The sequence below is a fragment of the Arvicanthis niloticus genome, chromosome 2, assembly GCF_011762505.2.
Source record: "Arvicanthis niloticus isolate mArvNil1 chromosome 2, mArvNil1.pat.X, whole genome shotgun sequence".
Lineage (NCBI taxonomy): Eukaryota > Metazoa > Chordata > Mammalia > Rodentia > Muridae > Arvicanthis > Arvicanthis niloticus.
The window spans coordinates 55,582,722-55,603,154 of NC_047659.1; the positions used below are offsets into that span (position 1 = coordinate 55,582,722).

The window sequence follows — 20,433 nt, forward strand, 5'->3', positions numbered from 1 at the left end:
ATTATCAATTTCTACTTATTTCAAATTATGACTATCAGTTTCCATAGTTTCCTCTTTCAGGGACTTTAAGTATGTCTACTTCAGTGGTCAAAGTGTCGTGACTCAAAAAATGCAGTTTCTGTATCAAATCGAGTAAAGGACCAGAAGGCAGATTTACAAACCCAGAAATCCTATAGAACGCTTCATGTTTGTTGGTACACAAAAGTTGTAAATAATTTTATTTCTAGAAAGTTTTTTATTTAATTATTCTGTCCGGTCCCTTGCAAACGGGGTCAATTCAGGCGAGTTCTCCACTTTCTGCCAAATCTGCCCTTTCAAATGATACCCACCCTTTAACCAAACCTCTGGAGAGGACTCTCAAGCCGGATCTCTTCACCCAGGTTTTCCCGTCGCCCTGGCAACGGGACCGGAAAAGGCGGGCTTCTCACTCTTCCTTCCGCTAGCGGTTGAGTAGTGCCGCAAAATGCCTGTGGGCCGCGCTGCGGGATTCCTCCCTATCTCTGGCTAAGAGCGGGACCCGCAGCCGCCGCAGCAGCTGCACATAAGGCCACGTCAGCCTATGCGGTCCCACCCGTCGCACCCGTCCAACCCCACCGGCCGCTTTCTGGCCTTCTCCCCGCCCCCATGCCTTTCCCACAATGCCCCGCGCCAGGCCCCGCCCCTCCCCGCCGGCTCGACGGGAGCGGCAGAATTGCTGTTGCGCGCGTTCGCTGGCGGCGACCGGTCCTGCCGGGTCCTGAGCTCGGTGGCCTAAGGATGGGGCAGTAGCTGAGGACGCCGAGGTGGGCGCGGGCCGGACTCCACACACCGCGGGGACATCAGGGAGGGAAGGGGCTAGACTGCATCCCACCGTCTCGGTTCCCCCCATTGTGCCGGTTCTCACTGCTCCTAACACCCTACCTCTGCGGGCCCCCATTTGCTCGCACTTTCTTACTCGGGTTCTCTCTCCCAGGTCCGACCTGTGACCTCAGACGCACTCTTGCCAGCCCCGTACCCTCTGTCTTTGACCTCTCCCGGATCCCGCTCTGTAGCGATGGCACCATCCATCATTAACATTGCGTTTACCTGCAGCCTCACTGGCTCCGGGCTGTTCAGTTATTCCCAGGCTGCCTGAGAACCACCCTGAGCCGAGGGACACCTTATCCCAAAGTCCTCATTGAGATTTGTTCTTCATTTGTTTTCCTTCCTGGTGGTTGTCAGTCTGGATATTTCTGTTTTTCTAGCAGTATATTTTACAAAGGTATATTGGGGGGGGGGGGGGGGGAGAGATGAAAAGGAGGAGTTAGAAGTGAGGTGAGGCCTATTCCCTGGTAAAGAGGAATATTTAGAAACATACCTGGACTTCAATGAAGAGAGCTGAAACTTGGGATGTTAGGGAAGTTAGATCTTTTTTTCCCAAAGCATTTTAAGATATTAAAGAATACTAGTTTAGCTGTAAGGGTAAATGCTAGTGTTTTACCCTCAAGCATGCTTGGTTCTCTTTGTTTTCCTATTTTTGTTTACTCCAGACAGGAGCTTTACAGTGAAATTGAACTGATTTGCAGTTATTAATTCTGTTTTTTATAAAATAATTTCAGTGCTAACACTTGAGACCACGTGTTTTGGCCTGCTTTTTAAGTTACCTGTTTTTATTCTGATGTTCTTAAACGGTTATCTAAAAGGTTCAACCCTCTTAGAAAAGCTTTATGCTTCTTTTTATTTCCCACAAAGGCATTCTCTACAAATGAGATTAGATTAAAGAAAGAAAACTGAGCAGCTTTCCAGTCGTGGAAGGGGCTGAAAGAGAAAAGATATTGGAAAAGGGCATCGGGCTGGGAGAGGAAGGAGATACTGCTGATTCTTATCCTGGTAGAGTCTTATTGACCAGAGCCTTTTTGTCCCTGTCTCTCTCCATCTCTCAGTCTGTCTGTGTGTGTGTGTGTTTCTTGTAGCTACTACCACTCATCACCTTTTTCCTGCTATCTAGAGTGATTTTACACACATGCCTACCTGAATATAGAGGCAAGGGAGGGGCCTAGAGGATAGGTGTGTGAAGCCATTCACAGTGATGTGACCTTCAGTGGAGACTGTACTGCTGACTGTGTCACTTGGCAAATCATGTTATAAATGTTTGGTTTGAAGAGTGTTCTAACGGCCTGGTTTGCTCTCTTTAGGTTAACACTTCTGAGCTGTGTTCCGAGATGTTTGATTGACCCTTGAAGTAATATGGACAGAGATTCTCACGTGTGTTTCTTATAGCCACGGACCCGGCATTGTATCTTAATGTTCACATAAGTCAGAACTTGCATAAGAAAGAGAATGGGAGTCTGGTTAAACAAAGATGACTTTATCAGAGACTTGAAGAGGATAGGTCTCTGTCTTCTGATACTGTATGTGGTCATTGTAGTGGGCACAGATCAGAATTTTTACAGTTTACTTGGAGTATCTAAAACTGCAAGCAGTAGAGAAATAAGACAAGCCTTTAAGAAATTAGCACTGAAGTTACATCCTGATAAAAACCCGGTAGGTAAAATTTCTCTTTTAAATATCTGATTATTTTGCTATGTCTCTATTTTAATTATTTTTAAATAACCATTTGAAATGTTTAAGCATAATGTCAAAAATTATAATTTGGGAACTGTAGATATAATTCAAAAGTAGAGCCCTTGCCCAGCATGCCCAAGGCTCAGGAGTTTGATCCCCACCACCTGAAACTAATAATTCATCTGTTAAAGTAAAACCAGGAAAAGCAAACTGCAATGATTTGGTTGGTATCAAATACACAGTTACCTCTTCTGTAAACGGATTTCCAGCAGAAGTAGAGACGCTAACACCAAGCCCTGTCTATGAAGCTGTGTTCATATTCAAGCGGGTGAAGAACGAGAGAGACAAATCTGCCCTCAGAACTCAAGTGTCCTGCAGATGTGACAGCAGTGGCTAGTCACAGTGTGCTCTGACTTTCAGTCTTGTTTTCCATGCACGGCTTTAACTTTTGACGTACACACTTACAAATGAAAACTTGAGAGCTCCAAATGGATTTCCAGCTGTAAATATTTGATTGTGCACCCAAGAATCTTTAAAAACAGTTGTATTTTGAATGTGATGGTATTTAAAGTTTTTTTCATTAATTTTTAGCTTGTCATGAGAGGACATGATGGAGGTAATTTTGGATGTAGAAATTTATAAATGAAATTATTTTGTTCAATTATATAATGCTGAGCATTTTAAACTCTTAATTATCTTTCCCAGAGATCTGTAGTATATTTAAAGATTTGTTCTTGTTGTCTTTCAAGTTTTTGTCTTAAAATTTCCAAGTGTGATTTCCAGAAGTCATTTCTGTGAAACAGTAAAAAAGTAACTTTTTTTCAGTCCAGTTTTGAATTGTTATCTTGGTATTATTTCTTACTTAATAAACTGATGCATTGAAAAATACACTTCATGTTGAGTCTCAGCTGGGAAAATTACTATTGTTACAAAAGTAACACATTTTGGAGTAAGATTTCAAGGGTCCCTTAGGTTTTTTTCCTTAATTGCGTATTTTTTTCAGCATTTTTTACAAGAGAATTACTAATCTTTACCCATTGATCTTATTTGGATACTTTATATAGACATGAGAAACTGTGTTTTCAGAACTGTCAAGCTTTTCCCGTTTTGAAACTCCGCTTCCTTAGAAGGACTTCCTTTTTTCATCTTGATGATTCATGTCCTATTGTACTGCCCTGCTTTTTCTGCTGATACCTAGTATTCAGGAATATCTAGGATCAATTAAAGCTGTGTTTCTAAGAAGATTCAAATCTCACATTTGAAGTAACTATTGTATCTCATATTTTTTAACAGAATAACCCAAACGCACATGGTGATTTTTTAAAAATAAATAGGGCATATGAAGTACTCAAAGATGAAGATTTACGGAAAAAGTATGACAAATATGGAGAAAAGGGACTTGAAGATAATCAAGGAGGCCAGTATGAGAGCTGGAGCTACTACCGTTATGACTTCGGTAAGGTGCTGTTACTGCTGAGGGCTGAGTTGTCTCCTCCCACCCATGCTGGGACTATGCTCTCCACCACCAAGCTGTCTCCCGATCTCAAGTTTTTTGTAGTCTGAGTGAAAGAAAAGTTAGTTTTGTTCTGCTATTTAGTTTATATGTTTCATATATGTTAATTTGATTAGTTTTCTAATTTACTCTGCAGTTGAGTTGAAAAGGTAAATGGGTTGGTATTCAGAAATTACTGTACATATATTAGATTATATTGGTCAGATTATACTTAATATTCTTATATATGGTTCCTGTTAGTTTAACAGTGTTTTGTGCTGTATGTTGCATTAGAAATTAACCATTGAAGCTTTTCAAAACTTTGAAGAGCATTACATGTTCCAACAAAAGCTAAACTTTTTTTAAGTGTAATGGCAGCTTGTCTAGTAGAAACACTGTCTTCCTTTTGTGGCACCTTTGTTGATTATGCTTTTACATGGTGACAAGAATAAACAAGAAAAGCAAGAGGAGAGGGGGCACAGATCAGGAGTATGGTCACAAAACCAGTGTTTCCTGTTGTCACTCGTTAGCTTCCAGTGCAGGCTAAGACGTGACGTGCTTTTATATTAAAATAAAGAAAATAGTTTAAATTTATTTCTGCAATTTACTCAAGACTTGATTTGCTTTCTAAAATATTTAAATATATTACCTACTGACTTTCTCCAGCAAGTCCTGGTTTGCTACTTGCTTAACTAAATCAGATTTTATTGGCTTGTACTTCTAATCGTTTGTTATATATGATCTATGACTTCTATAAGACTATAAGGGCAGAACTGAGTAAACCAAAGAACACTACTGAAACTGTGTCCTATAATGTCCTATAAAGTCCAAAATATTTATTTAGAAGTGGCCTCTGTAAAAGAAAAAAAAAAAATGTGCTATTTGTACTTTATATACCCATTGTTAATAGTTCTTTGATATTTTAGGTAGTAATGCGGAGTTTTCTCACATTAAGTTTAACCATAGTAAACTTAATCTGCTTCTACAGATTTTATAGTCATACGATTTTAAGCAATATAACATATTTTAAAGTGATAATATATATTAAATAGCATATCATCTTTAGGAGAAGTTAGGTGAAGGATACATAAGAATTTGTGCTGTTTTTTGCAACTTCTTTTTTTTTTAAACATTTATTTATTTATTTATTTTTATGTGTATGCATACACTGTACTGTCTTCAGACACACCAGAAGGGGACATCAGATCCCATTACAGGGGTTGTGAGCCACCATGTGGTTGCTGGGAATTGAACTCAGAACCTCTGGAAGTGCAGCCAGTGTTCTTAATTGCTGAGCCAGCTCTCCAGCCTGTTTTTGCAACTTTTAGTGAGTTTGTAATTATTTTCAAGAGTAACAAAACAAAACGGGTTTCATATGGGATAGGAGAAGGTGATTGGGAAGTATTCACTTGGATTCTAGTAGCTGACTAGAAACCTAGTTCCCTCCCCAGGGAGAAGACTTAACAAAGGCGTGGTCAGTCTTGAAATGAATCATCAGTAGCTGTAGTTAACATTGCTTTTTCTCTAAACTTGATGTGTAATTTTCAAGTTTGAAATTCAGTGTAATCTGATTTTTGTATACCTAAGGCAAGAGTGAATAATCTTTTATGTAGTGATTTGTTTTAATAAAGTTTTAATTTTATGATTTTTATCCACTTTTTAAATTAGGTATTTATGATGATGATCCTGAAATCATAACATTAGAAAGAAGAGAATTTGGTAAGTTTATAGACATATGACTTTCTGAAAGTACATACAAATCACATCTCTTACCCAATCACAGGTCTAAATGTAATCAGAAGTTAAAAATTCTTCAGGTTTAAAAAAAAAGATATACATGGTCCATTAAACTTTTCAGAGAAGCATATAGTTTATTGTTTCAAATAAAGGCAACAGCATGGGACCAGAGCAGTGGTTCTCAGCTTGGAGAGTGAATGACCTTTTTACAGGGATCACCTAAAATCATCTACAAATCAAATATTTACATAACTCACTTCAGCAGTGAAATTATAGTTATGACATAGCAACAAAATAATTGTATGGTTGGGAGTCACCATAGCATGAAAGATTGAAGCATTAGGAAGAACTACTGGCTAGAGACCTTACTCAGGAGTTAAGAGCCTTCTACTCTTCAGAGAGGACCTGGGTTCAATTCCTAGCACCCACATGCTGGCTCAATAACCATTGCTAACTATAGTTTTCAAGGATTTCAATTCTTTGCAGAACTATCACATATATAAAATAAAATTTTGGAAACTTTCATACTTCTTAGCCAGTACTTAACAAGATACCTAAATGTGAATCCCAAAAAATAAAAATATTGTACAATTCAGGTTTTGATTCTAGATTATTCTAAGTTATTTTGCTGTATACTCACAACAACAAAAAAAAGTAATTTCAGAACTTTTTGATTCTTACCTTTTACAAAAGTGTGGTTATTATGGAAGAGGTTTAATGTTCTATATGATGTGTGGTAAAATGCCCTATTCTGCTCATCACACTTTAGAATGTTAGAAGAAAATCAGGTTACAGTCTTCTTCCTTCTGTACCCTCTGTACAGCTATAATGATCTTTTTTACCTTTGTGTGTGTGTTCTATGTTTATGTGTGCCTGCTGTGTGTGTGTGTGTGTGTGTGTGTGTGTGTGTGTGTGTGTGTGTGTGTGTGTGTGAAGTTGAACCTAGAGCCTCAAGCATGCTAGGCAAGTGCTCTACTACTTCTGTTCTACTTCAAAATAAGGTGTACTCAAAAGAATTCCAGTTTTATTTTGCTATATTATGATCACACTTCACTCTAAAACAAAATGCTAGTTACAAAAAATATATGCTTTTTTGTTATTATGAAAGATGTACAGTTACTAGATTTTTAAGTAGAGTTCTTTCTAAGCAATGATTCTTTTTTTTACTAACTTTTATTATAGGTGAATTCCAGTATAAAAGGTAGTTAACTATTTAATATGGTGCCATTATAAGTTGTATATATGAATATTTCAACATCTTTTCTATGAAAGAAATAGGGGAACTCGATTTGTTGCCAGGTGAAAGTAAAACCTGTATCACAGTCTATGTGGTTCTGTAGCTCTGTAGCTTTCTTTTCCTGTGTGGTTCTTAGTCTGACTCATCTCATCTCTAAGTGTTTGTGGAGCATTTGTGGTTAGGAAACTGGAGATCACATACAGAATCAGAGGAACTGAACCAAACCTGCATCTAGGTGCTCTGTGAGACCCCAGGAATGAGACTTTATAAGGTTTATTATTGCAAATGAATTTATAATTTTTCAGATGTCACTGCAGAAAAGGGCCTCCTTAATTAGGTCACATAGAACCCCAAATGATAATTTTAAATTCAGCCATGAAATTCTAGAGATGATTGAGAGATAGTTAACTAACACTAGCTCCATTCTCCACATTAGTAAATTGTGATAAGATGATCCTGACATTTAGTTCAAGAAATGGAGAGAAGGTGACAAATGTGGTTATAGAGACTTGTATTTGGGCAGATGCCACCATTGAACGTGTGTGGGAATTTCTACTGCCATTTTTTCTATTGGCTTAAGTTATTTAATCTTTCAATAAATAGAATCATTTTTAAATGATGTGTGTATTCTTGGTGACTTCTGGGATAGTTCCCAGTACTCTCAAATCAGCTCTATTCAGATAGAACAAAATGGTCACATGCTGTGCTGTGGTCATGCCCCAGTTCATCTCTACTTGCAGAACCCTTCTTCTGTACCCTTAAGTCCTCTTATCCTTCGACCTGATTAATCCATTGAAATCTCTGACGTTTCTTGCCCCTCAGGCATCTCTTCTAGCAATGGCCAGTACTGGCTCTGATTTCCACTGTCCATATATTGGCATTGGATTCCCTTACTACAACTGCCTCAGGCTTTCAACATAGGTCTTTATATTTTGTCCAGTTTTCAGTTGTTAGTACTGAGAAATTCAGCCTAAATTACACAGTTCACTTTTACCAGGAATGAACCCCAAGTGTCTGACTTCAGTCCAGAGGAAACAGTAGTAGTTAGTGAGCTCTGATTTCAAAGCTGTCAGGATCTTTCCCTTTTGTGAGGAAGCCTATTCTCCAGTAAGCATAAGCATATTATCTTCTTCTTTGTCACAGTGCAAAAGTGCATCAGTTGTGATCAAGTTCTAGGCTGTATTTAAAAGGTAGAAAACACCTCATCAAATAAGGCCACAGTTCAGGCATCATTTTGAACATGGCTCAAGAAAGAGGAACTTAAGACTGCTGTATTTTCTGTACCAGTAGAAGCTATGATACAGATATTAATAGTCTGGATTTGCAATTTAAAAGAAATTTGCATTTTTAAATAATTCTTGTTCTGTTTTTGGTTACTGAGTTAATATAAAAGCATTTTGTTGTGCTATTTTACTACACTTTAAAAAATACATGTAGCCCAGCACAACGGCCTAGCCTGTGAGCCCAGCTACATGGGAAACTGAGGTAGAAGGACTGAGTTCCTGCCCAGATTAGACAACATAGCAAAACTATATTTGTTTCTAAATCTAAGTAAATAAATGAAATGAAAGTGTATTTCTAATCTTACTACTGCATAGGCAGTGAGAACTGAGCAGATACTTACTCCATAGATGCTCCATATCGTGTGTTTATAATTCATACGATGATCTCTTTTTCTATTGAGGTTTTCATTAACTCTGTTGAAGACTTTCCCTAAGTTAATACCAGTTGCTGCTCTAAGCCAACATGACATTTGTTGAGATTATCTAGGTAGTTTAACACGTCCTCAACTTGGCTAAAGAATGACTGAGGAAAATCCTAAGTTATGCACTCTTACATGCAATGTGTAAAATGATAAACTGTAGTTTCTCTACGGAACTGCCTTGCCACTGAAACGTGTTTCTGAATGTTTTCAACTAACCAGTCAATTAAGCAAAATAAGCATAGTATACAATTCTTAATAGTTACAATTTTATGAAAATTTTATTTTAAAATCACTGACAGCTGATTTGGGTATTAAAACTCTTAAAGCAAATTGCCCTCATATTTTTATCTAGAATATTAGAGTGATCCTTCTTTAAAATCAAAAAGTTTGTCTTCATCAAGTCATTCTGTAGTTCTATTCTACTGCCTAGGTATTACATGGGGCTTAAATCTGTTAGGAAAAATATGTATTGATGTTTTAAGGTGACAGAGTTCTTTACCTTGCATTCTTAAACAGCATGCTTTTCAAAGGTAAAGATCTTATTTAGGAAAGGGATTTAATTTAATCACTGTAATCTTTACTCTGTTATACAGGTCACTAGCACACACCTTTGATCTCAGTGTCCGAGCCAGAGGCAGGAGGATGCCTGTGAGTTCAAGGCAAGCCTAGTCTTTATAGCAAGTTCCAGGTTACTAGGGCTATACAGTGAGACTCTGCCTCAAAGATCAGTTTTAGCATCTATGAGAGGCTCTGGCCTTCCTGAGCCTGGCTGTCAGTGGTGGAACAGCTTTAGTCTCAGCTCTGGTGCTCCTCTTTATCTCCTGTGTGCACAGACTAGCATGAGCCCTGCCTGCCTCCTGTGCCACGCGTTGTATGACTTCATGACTGTCATTACCCTACGAGGCTGCTACTCATTCAAGTATAGCCTTAGGAGAGGTTTGTAAAAGTTACATGGGCTTGACGCTTGAAAAGAAAGACTACTACTAAGGAAACCACAGGAAATAAGGGCAGTGTAGACTATTTAGGACCGATTTTTTTTTTTTTTTTTATTCTGATCTTAGCAAAATGATTTGTGATTGAAATATGCTGAACCTTCAGTAAACTGTATGGCTTATGTGCTTTCAGATGCTGCTGTCAACTCTGGAGAACTGTGGTTTGTAAACTTTTACTCACCAGGATGTTCACATTGCCATGATTTAGCCCCCACTGTACGTATGTTTAATAGCCCAGCCATTGAAGCTTTTTTCGTAGTTGATGTTTCCTTTTTTTCTTAGCGTAGTATGTTGGGAATTATTTTGTATTAGTAACGGACTATGAAACCATTATTAGATACTTTTCCTATATGCCTTATTTAGTAAAACTTTTCTCCTTTAAGTTTATATAAAGTATGTTTAAGAGAAGAAACATTACCGGAGAAGCACTTGGTTTTTGTTTTTTGTTTTTTTTTTTCCCTGTCATAGTGGAGAGAATTTGCTAAAGAAGTGGATGGATTACTTCGAATTGGAGCTGTCAACTGTGGTGATGATCGGATGCTTTGCCGAATGAAAGGAGTCAACAGTTACCCCAGCCTCTTTATCTTCAGGTCTGGAATGGTAAGGAATATTTCTATTTTTAAGATTTGTGAGACTTTATAACATGCAAAGTACTAGAGAAAACAACGTGTAAGCTTTTAGGCTATTTTCTGCTTTTTCTTATTTTAGGAGCCAATTTATAATAAACATTTTTGTATTGTATTATGAAACTTTTAGGGACCATCAGTTCCTGTCATATAGGATATTTAATACACATACTGTGTTTTATGGTTTATAAGGTATTTTAGGCACTGTCTTGTGGGATAGAAAGCTCTAATCTCATCCTTTTTCCCAATTTCTAGTAATGAAACTGAAGCTAAATTGTTACAAATGTTATAAAAGAGTCTTCTATACGATCTTTACTGTCAAGGCTTCTTAAGTATTATTTGTAAATACACTGTTGTTTAGAAATAGAACTTCCTGCATTATCAAAATAATGTTAAACACAGGTATTTAGTAGGATTTTAAAATGAAAAAGTAAAAGATATTTTTATGAAAACCAACAGGCTGCAGTGAAATACAACGGAGATAGGTCAAAGGAAAGCTTAGTGAGCTTTGCCATGCAGCATGTCAGGAGCACAGTGACTGAGCTGTCAACAGGTAATCTTTTCTTAACTGCGTGGGGTTCAGTGATGTTTTGAAATCAGTGTTTTGAATTAACTGTGCTAGTTGTACATTTGGCTCACAGTAATGATGTTCTGAAGTATCTTTTCCTGTGCTTCTTAGGAAGTGTGTCACTGCTGAGCTTCCTGCTGGCTTGCACATAGAGCAGGTTGGGTTTACATAAGGACTGCTGCAGTTCAGGTGTAGAGGGCTGTGAGATGGGAGGACATGACCTCCTTCAAACACCCATCTCAGCACTGAGGCAGTGCCTGCTTCTATGGCTACCGGCAGAAAGTTTATTTAAAGTTCAAAAACATTTCTAGTGGTAGATTTTAATTCACCAAGTGATTTTAGGTTGACTATTTGAAGTATCCATGAGGCAGTTCTTAGCTAGAGCAATGTCTTAGTCATGCATTTTGCACCAGCTGTGTTTCAGAAACACTGTTCAGCACTGTTTGCAGTAAGAGTATATAATCCCACTTCACTTCAGTGAGCAACTGAAATGCAGCCCAGTAACTTTGATGGTTAGAAACTAAGCATAAAAGATACAAAACAACCCAATTTAGGAAAAGAAAGGTTAGAATATACTTCTTTAAAGAAAACATAACTCGTTTCTCATAGCCTTGAATAGGAAGGTTTCAGAGAGCACTGGGTATTTGGAAATCAGCAGCTCTTTCCAAATCTAAAGGAGAGCAATGGAGAGCAGCGAGCTTGTGTGGAGAACTGTAGCTGGCCGATAGACAGGCAAAGCGCAGGTTAAAGGGACTGTACTGATGCTTGAATTTTCTTAAATAATTGTTGTCTTAAAAAATAATTAGTAAGATTTAGAGGGTACTGGAAATACTTAAATTTGGAAAGAAATCTATTTGGAAGAGTTAGATGTACTCAGAAATTTTATTTTCTTTAAAGGAAATTTTGTTAACGCCATAGAAACTGCTTTTGCTGCTGGTGTTGGCTGGCTGATCACATTCTGTTTTAAAGGAGAAGGTAACTTTGTCTTTTTGTTAGAATAAAAAGACTGATATCTAAATTTATTAGAGGGTAATTTATCTGCTGAACTTGATTTTTTTTTTTTTGCTGTCAGTAATCAGTTATTGCAAACTACAAGTTAAGCCTCAAGTTACAAGTGTTTACTTAGTAAATGTGATGTCTTTATTTTATACATAACAGGTAATGAATTAGTGATGTGTAAATATCTTTATAATTTCATGTTGAATAGGTGAGGTTTTCCGCCTACTTATTCTCAGGATACATTGGTACCTCAAATAGCCAAAGGTAAACTGGGCAGTTTCCACAGTAATTAATTATATCAATTATAGTTGCTTCCAAAATAATGTTTAGAAATTTAGATTTTGAAACTTACATATATAAAAAAAATGTGTTCACCTCATAAGATTATGTTTTTGTTGATGATAGTCTCATTTTCTAAGGGCCTTTGCAAGTTGTTTAAAATTCAGTGTCCTGCATGCCAAATGTTAAAAATGTAAATTGTGCTCAGTGAGCTCAATTAAAAGTTGTTTCAAATATTACAAAACAGACCCATTGTTACTACTTTTTGTGTCTGATCCCAGTATGGGTGTTTTTCTTACTCACCTTTTTATGTTTGTGCCCCTTTGCTGGGGATATATTGTTTTATCACTAAAAAGAGCCATTCACCCATCTTCCAAGACCTATGTTAGGAAAACATAGCCTTGCAACCCATTGGTTCTCAACCTTCCTGGTGCTGTGACCATTTAATACAGATCCTCAGGTTGCAGTGACTGCAACCATAAAATTAGTTCATTGCTACTTCATAACTGTAACTTTACTGCTGCTATGAGTGGAAATGTAACTATCTGAAATGCAGGATGTCTGTTAGGTCATGACTCACAGGTTGAGAACTACTGGTCTAGCCAATGCTAAATGCTGATTTCCCTATCTACACATGAGCTTTTGAAACTTTCTAACATGTTATCATTTATCTCTAGCCTATGACATACCCCAGTTCCCTTTCTTCCAACTCCTACCTCATTGTATCCTATTGTTCATATTTAACAACATATGTATTATGTATATCTGTGCCTTTCTTAAGATTAAAATTTATTTTATTTTGAGGATTCTGCATATACCTTTTCAAATGGTTCCATTACATTTTAGTTCTTTCAAATCATGAGGCTTCTTGGCCAAAAGAGAATTACTGAGAGAATAAGCCCTTACAGAAACACTGGCTGCTCTTCTCTGTGGGTGGAAATCCTGAGACATTACAGGGAGAGAATGAAAGATTGTGTGTGAGACAGAGACAGATTGCTTGATAGCCCCAAGTCTACTTCCTGGGACTGTCAGTCTTTACCAAGACTGCTCAGTTACCTGCCATAGAAACAACATGTTTGTACAGGGGAACCATCCTAATGAAAACTAAAATAGCCTCATAAATTTTCTTCCCCTCAGATTGTTTGACGTCACAGACACGACTCAGGCTTAGTGGCATGTTGGTAAGCATCCATCCTTTTGGTAAAACTGTCACCATGTAAGAAGTAGACCTAGAAATCGACACCAAGAATCCTTTCACTGTTTCTTGAGCACTTTATCCTACTTACATGTGTCCTACTTACATGTGATCTTATTTTCTGATAGACATGATTTAGCTCTGTGTCTTTCTAAATGTTAGCTATGTTCAGTCAGTGTTAACAAACTCACCTTTAAAAAGTCTTCCATGTTTATTATTTTCTATGAATTAATCCAGTTAATATGCTAACATTTTTGTCATTTCCAGACTTTAGATTTTATTGTCTCAGTTTTTAGCCACTGTTTCTTCTGCTTACTTCATGTAGTGGTTGGGTATTGTTCTATAAATGATTCTTATCCTTTTAGTATTACTAAAGCTCTCACTGTGGTCTGGGAGATTTTCAGTTGGAAAAGTTCTATATAATACTGACACTGATACTGATTGGGTGTGATTTTTATACATAGACCAACTTTGTGAAGTTTGTATCTGCCTCATTTCTATATTGTTTAATTTGAGGGATGGACATATTAAAACAACTAAAATTGATTTATGTATTTATTACATATATCTATTATGTGTGTGTATATGTATGCATGTATGTAGGATAGTCATCTTATTTAAAGATTAAGGATAATGTACTAAGGAATACATTAGACAATTTTATCATTGTAAGGCATCATAGCATTTACTAAGACAAGACTAGTATGTTCACGGTGCCTAAAACCCAGCCCTTAAGAGTATAGTCTGTTGCTTCTAAGCTATAAAACTGTGTAGCATTTTACAGTGCTGGAAATATAGGAGGTGGCAGCACATTGCTAAGTATGTGTGTATGAACATAGAAAGAATATGATAAAAATTTAGTATGAAAACTAAGAATTGGCAGACCTCTACAAAGCATGTAACATGAGTGGTATTTACGTGATTCCAAGCTGCTGTGCAGGCCTGAGCCCACATTATTACTGTAGTCTTTACATACATTGTACACTTGGACCACACCAAGTTTGAAAATGTGTGTTTTTTCTTCAGTAATTATCCTTAACCAATGGCCTATTAACTAAAGGGCAAATGCACACCTTGACCTGCTGCTCAGGGTCTGGGTCATCTATATCATCTCCTATAGGATGAAATCTAAAGGTGGCAGTTTTGTCTAACCCTCTAGCTCCCAAATAATTGAGACAGAGACCTGTTAATTTGTTGAACAAGCTTTAAGCACAATAACTGAGGTATCACCTCTCTAGCTACTTGCCAGCCACAGGCCTCAAGTTACTTACATTTACTCTCTCCTGGGCTCACTCTGATGTAGCTGTCTGAGCTGATGGAGAACTCCCTTAGTGACTGCTCCTCATTCCTGACCTCATAGTGACCATATTCTTCCTCCACTTAGTGGCTCTTCTCCTGAAACTTCACCTGCCTAGTGACCAACTCCCTTCTCTCTGGCTCTACTCCCTATTCCTGGGATTGGAAGTCCAGTCTTCCTCTCTTCTGACCAGTCATTGGTGGTTCCGCTTTTTATTAGCCAATCAGAGATAATTGGGGAGCATTCCTTATACCACATTAGTACAGAAGATTCTTCAATATTCATGACAGTGCCCATGTCCAGACTGGGACTGTAACTGCATCTCAGGGGATAGAAATCAACATCTGAGTATATAGTGCACAAGACCAACCAAACCCCAACAATCTTGCACTTCCAAATTCTGTCCCACTGGTAGGTCTTGACTGACAGTAGCATGCAGGGAATCACTCTATAAAAGCAATACAACCTTTGGGTCTCTTCTAAAGGACCTGATTAAGGTTCTTCTTGAAGATTAGACCCCTTTGGGGGAATTATGTCCATGACAGTCTGTTAATTGTATTCCTGTATTCATCATAGATTTACTTTTAAGCAGATAATATGGCATAAGCATCCCTCTCTTTTAATGGAAGCCATTTGTGTTGGGTGACCATGTTTTAAATTTTTTTACAGAGCTTACTAAAGTCTACAGAAAGTTTGGCAAAACCTTTCACTGAGTTGAAGCTTTCTTGGTTTTTTTCTTCCACATTCTCCTTTTACCGACTGTGACCTCTCTAAGCCATAGCCTTGCTATTCCACTGCAGCCTTCCAGGATGACTGTCAGATACATGAACAAAGACAAAGACCGAGCTCACCATGACTACTTGTGCAGTACATGGCTGTACTTTGACGTTGTTAAAAGCAACATGATCGTTACAACCATTTGATAGCTGTTTGTCTTTGTATATTATGGGGTTTTCTTTTAAAAATGGCTTTGGCTAATATTAAAATCACAAACTTTGTTTCCTTATTTCACTTTGAAATTAGGCTACTGCTCTTTCAGAACTACTTTAAAATCACTTAAGGATCTTAAAAAATACCAAAACCACATCGCCCAGATCAGTTAAAGTAGAATATTTGAAGGCGGGATGTGAACATCAGTATCTTTTACTGGTTTGCTTGTTTATAATCTTTGGTCATCACAACTACTGGCCTCTATTCTTCTTCCAGGAAACTGTAGTTTTAGCATCAGGGATGCACTGTCCTTGAAACTGTGTTGGAAAGGCTTGTCTTTCTCTCCCTTTCAAAGAGATTTTCACCTTTCAACTACGTTTTTAGTGCAATAGTATATAGCTGTGTTTAAATGTAGTTTGATAACATTCATTTGTAATATTTAGACTATAAATTACCACAAATTACAGCTTTAATGACATACCATAGTATGTTACATAGTATTTTTGTTATCAATTCAAATATTTTCTAACTTTTTAATTATGAACTATGTAGTACTATGCTTAATGTCTAAAAACAGAGGTAATTTTTTGAAGCTTCATGTTATTTTGGCTATGTTAATTTCAGCATGGGTAAATGAACATGGTTTTAGTATTTTTAAGCTACATTAAGATATGTGTATGGCCTGATACCTACTTTCTTAAATATTCATGTACTTCATAGATGAATGTCTCTATAAGATAAATTGAGGGTGTGTGTGTGTGTGTGAATGAAGTTATCAAGTCTAGATTTAAGTTTTCTTGTAAGAGAATTGTATCTCCTACTATTACCTTTCTACTTCTCCATTTCGTTTTGTTAACTTTTTCTTATGTTTTGAGTCTTAATAATAATACAGATTAAAATTGTTGGTTTTCTTTGTAGCTTGTATACCATAACATTACAAGTCTCTAACATCCATTTTGTTAGACAAAGCACGAGACTTGGAATGTAAATTCTTTCATTACCTCTTGCAGCTTTGCTGTCATCTGTGTTAACCTTACATGGGTTTTCATAAGTCTTCCATGCAATATATTGAACATAGTTTTGTATGTATTTGTATCTGTATGTGGTGCTGGTGACTGAATCCAGGGCTTGAGGTGTGCTAGATATTTCCCCAGCCCAAGTGAATTGTGTATCTTAAGTGTACAATTAACGTTTTACTTAAGATGCTCACATATAATAATTCCATCTGCTTTTAAAGTATTTACCTCTAATTCCCTGAAGTTTTGTTACCACATAGATGCAATTTTCTTGTTTTGCTTTTATATTATTGGACTTTGTGAACCTGTAGGTTAATTTTTTTTCAACCTGTTAGCCATTATTTCAGATTTTGCTTATTTCCTGATCTTTTGTCTTTCTGGAATCCCAGTTAAATAGATGTTATTTCTCTATGTTTTATCAGCTTAACTGAGCCATTATTTCAGATTTTGCTTATTTCCTGATCTTTTGTCTTTCTGGAATCCCAGTTAAATAGATATTAGTTCTCTATGTTTTATCAGCTTAACTGGTCTAGAAATTTTCTTGACATTTCAGTAAACATACACTTTTCATGTAGGATTTTAGTGCTCATTACAGGAACTCAACCAGCACTAGGTGAGAGCTGACATTGTGCTGATGTAAATACATCATAGACGCAGAGAGCACCTGAGGACCTCAGTGATTGTGGACGGACAGGTGCAGTGCTGCACCGTGCACAAGTCACGGTTTACGATTTTTAAATCTGAGACTAGTGAGCAATCCAGTTTAAAATAATACTGTCGAATATAGTTCTTGTAGGGATGTACAAAGAAATATAAAAGTAGATGGTTACTGTGGTAGGTGTTTAATATTGAGGAAACTACATTTTATTGTTTGAGGTTATAGGATACTGTAGAGTACTAATTTTGAATATAACTTAATATTTTAAATATAACTAATTTTAGTTATATAATGGAAAAGCTGAGTTTTACGTAAAAGTAAGTCTCAGAGACCTTTTCTTTGCATCATGGCATTTTCATTTGTTTCACTTGCCCTAAGGATGGCCTTGTTAACGTGGGATGGGTGGACTGTGACACCCAGGACAGCCTCTGCAAGAGCCTGGATGCCACAGCCAGCACAACTGCTTACTTTCCTCCTGGAGCCACTTTGAATAACAAAGAAAAGTCCAGTGTTTTGGTATGTATGACTTTAAGAAAATTCCTTTGCATATGATTAGACACATGCACATACTAGAAGGTGGGCATAGTAACATTTTGTTGTTGCGGTAAATCTTTTGCCCATAGGGAGTCCAGTGAATAACGACACAAGTCAATAAGTATCAAATGAATGCTGCATGCCTAGATTGGGCAGATTTACCATTAAACTACACTATTCCCCGGCTATGAGAGCTCTTAACAACTTGCGGTTTCCTAGGTCAAGGTCTTCTTCGTCTTCTCTCTCTCCACCAACTGCCTTCTAGCTTCGACCAACTGCCAACCCCGCGCCGCCTTCTCTCTCCTCGTCTTCTCCTTTTCCTGCCTCTGGCTCCTCCCACTCCTCTTCTACTGCCCAATCACTGGCTGTAGCCTTTATTTAACAAATTTGATTGGACAGAAGGTTTACAAGATTCACTCCTCCTTCGCAGCCCCTCCCAGGAGTGGAGTTACCATGACAACAAGAGGCTAGGGCTATCCACCACATTTTGTGAACAATGTGGAAGGAAGTAATCAGTTTACATGAGATTGTGGAACATCTCATTACTTGGCACAGTTCCTAGGTGTTTTTCTTTCTTTCTTTCTCTCTTTTTTTCTTTTTTCTCTTCTTTCTTTCTCTCTTTTTTTCTTTTTTCTTTCTTTTTTTCTTCTTTTGGTTTTTCGAGACAGGGTCTCTCTGTGTAGCCCTGGTTGTCCTGGAACTCACTCTGTAGACCAGGCTGGCCTCAAACTCAGAAATCTGCCTGCCTCTTGCCTCCCAAGTGCTGGGACTAAAGGCGTGCGCCACCACTGCCCGGCTAGGTGTTTCTTATTTAGTTTAAGAAATCTGTTTTAGTGATTGTTTTCAAACCAGCATTTACACAATGTTTCAGACTTTCCATTTAGAAATGACAAAGAAATGGAGTACATTTTTATTGGTTCCATGTAATTGTAGTTTTCAGTGTTGAATATATAGATCATTAGATGGGGCTGGGACTGGGATAACATTTTTTTTTTCTTTTTCTGTTTAACATTAAATATTTCTCCCATCCATCCCTCCGGTTGCTCCTGTATCCCTCCCACCTTCATGTGCTCTCTTATGCCTCTTACCATCCCATAATTTGCTTACATGTGTTGTCATTGTTTTCTCCTACATTTTGAAATATGTATTACAAGTTTAAGTTTGTTGATAAATAGTGAACACATAGAATGGATGTGTGTGGTCAGAAAAATCAGAAAAAGATTTTACTATATTTATAATATTTTAATTACTTATTTATACATTTATTTTAAAATGTTTATTCTTTTAGAAGTAATTGCTATGTATAATCTACTGTGACATACTTGGGTTTTTTGTTTTTTGTTTTTTTTGATTTTTCGAGACAAATGTAGCCCTGGCTATCCTGGAACTCACTCTGTAGACCAGGCTGGCCTCACAAACTCAGAAATCCACCTGCCTCTGCCTCCCAAGTGCTGGGATTAAAGGTGGGATTAAAGGTGTGAGCTACCACTGCCCTTTGAGACACATCCTCTTTGAGACATATTTGTGTACGTTCATGGTTATAAGTAGTATTGTACAATCTTGTATGTTCATCTTGTATATTTCTTTAATTATCTGTTTGAAATGAGGTAGTTACAGCAATTTTTCCCAATTCATATTATCAGATTGCAAAGCCAATTCCCTAGCCAAGAAATCATTTCACATAAGAATATTTGTGCCATAATTATTTATTATAAAAGTACATTTAAGAAACTGAGAAGAAGAGTGAGTTTTCTGCTCATGGTGTTATGAGTATGTTTCTATTTATTATTCATTTGCATGACCGGCACTAGTACAGTGTAGGTCTCATGACAGTTCCTCCAGGCTTAAGGAATTTTAGTAAGTTTAAGTAATATTTGAATTTTTAAACATAAATGGTTCATAGCTATAAAGATACATACTAATCCCTGTACATTAATTAATACCTTATACATTTTCTTGTTGCATTTTTTATAGTAGCATATGCTTCATTTATCAGTCAGCACAGAGTACTGGTATGCCAAGGGTAAAAACAGGCAGAGAGAAAGTGTTTGGTGGGAAATGTGCGTCTTCTAAGCATTTGTGTTTTAAATAAGAGGTCTGACCTTCAGACATGTTTGAAGAAATCTTTGTCTATGTATTTTACTCTTAAAAACTCCCACCGATGTAATTTGGTTCCTGAAGACATCCATAACCATGTTTTCAGCTCTCAGTCCTTACAGATAGAAATACTGTAATGTTAGAAATGCTCTGTCCTGTGAGACTGAAGCATGGGCATTGTGTGAAATGTAGCTAACACTGAAACTAAGCAAGCATATTTTCCTAATGACTTAGAATTCACTTCACATTACAGAAAGGATCACCACAGAAAGTTTAACTACTGAAGTAACATCTCATAATTCTTTTACATCCTTATTAAAAAAAAAAAAAAAGCCTAGAAGGCTGGCAGGATGTTTCAACAAAGGTGCTGCCTCGCATAAGCCTGGGGGCCTGAGGTGCTGAGTGGAGCCCACATAAAGGCAGTAGAACACAACCAGCTCCACAGTGTCTTCTGATCCCGCTATACATGTGTGGTATGCATGTACACACATGCACACTAATAGACTTTTTTTAATTAAAACACACACACACAAGTCCAGTTATACAAT

General features: G+C 37.2%; 1 protein-coding gene across 1 annotated transcript in view; it reads left to right on the plus strand.

Annotated features, from left to right (window-relative positions):
• Positions 1-648: 648 nt before the first annotated feature.
• Dnajc10 (DnaJ heat shock protein family (Hsp40) member C10) overlaps positions 649-20,433 on the plus strand; it is a 40,739-nt gene continuing 20,954 nt past the window's right edge. Inside the window, exons 1-10 of the mRNA XM_034494579.2 lie at positions 649-782; positions 2,154-2,502; positions 3,817-3,979; positions 5,684-5,734; positions 9,820-9,902; positions 10,155-10,286; positions 10,772-10,865; positions 11,778-11,855; positions 13,296-13,339; positions 17,633-17,770. Coding sequence (XP_034350470.1) covers positions 2,299-2,502; positions 3,817-3,979; positions 5,684-5,734; positions 9,820-9,902; positions 10,155-10,286; positions 10,772-10,865; positions 11,778-11,855; positions 13,296-13,339; positions 17,633-17,770 — 987 coding nt within the window. The 5' untranslated portion in view covers positions 649-782; positions 2,154-2,298. The remainder of the gene's footprint in view (positions 783-2,153; positions 2,503-3,816; positions 3,980-5,683; positions 5,735-9,819; positions 9,903-10,154; positions 10,287-10,771; positions 10,866-11,777; positions 11,856-13,295; positions 13,340-17,632; positions 17,771-20,433) is intronic.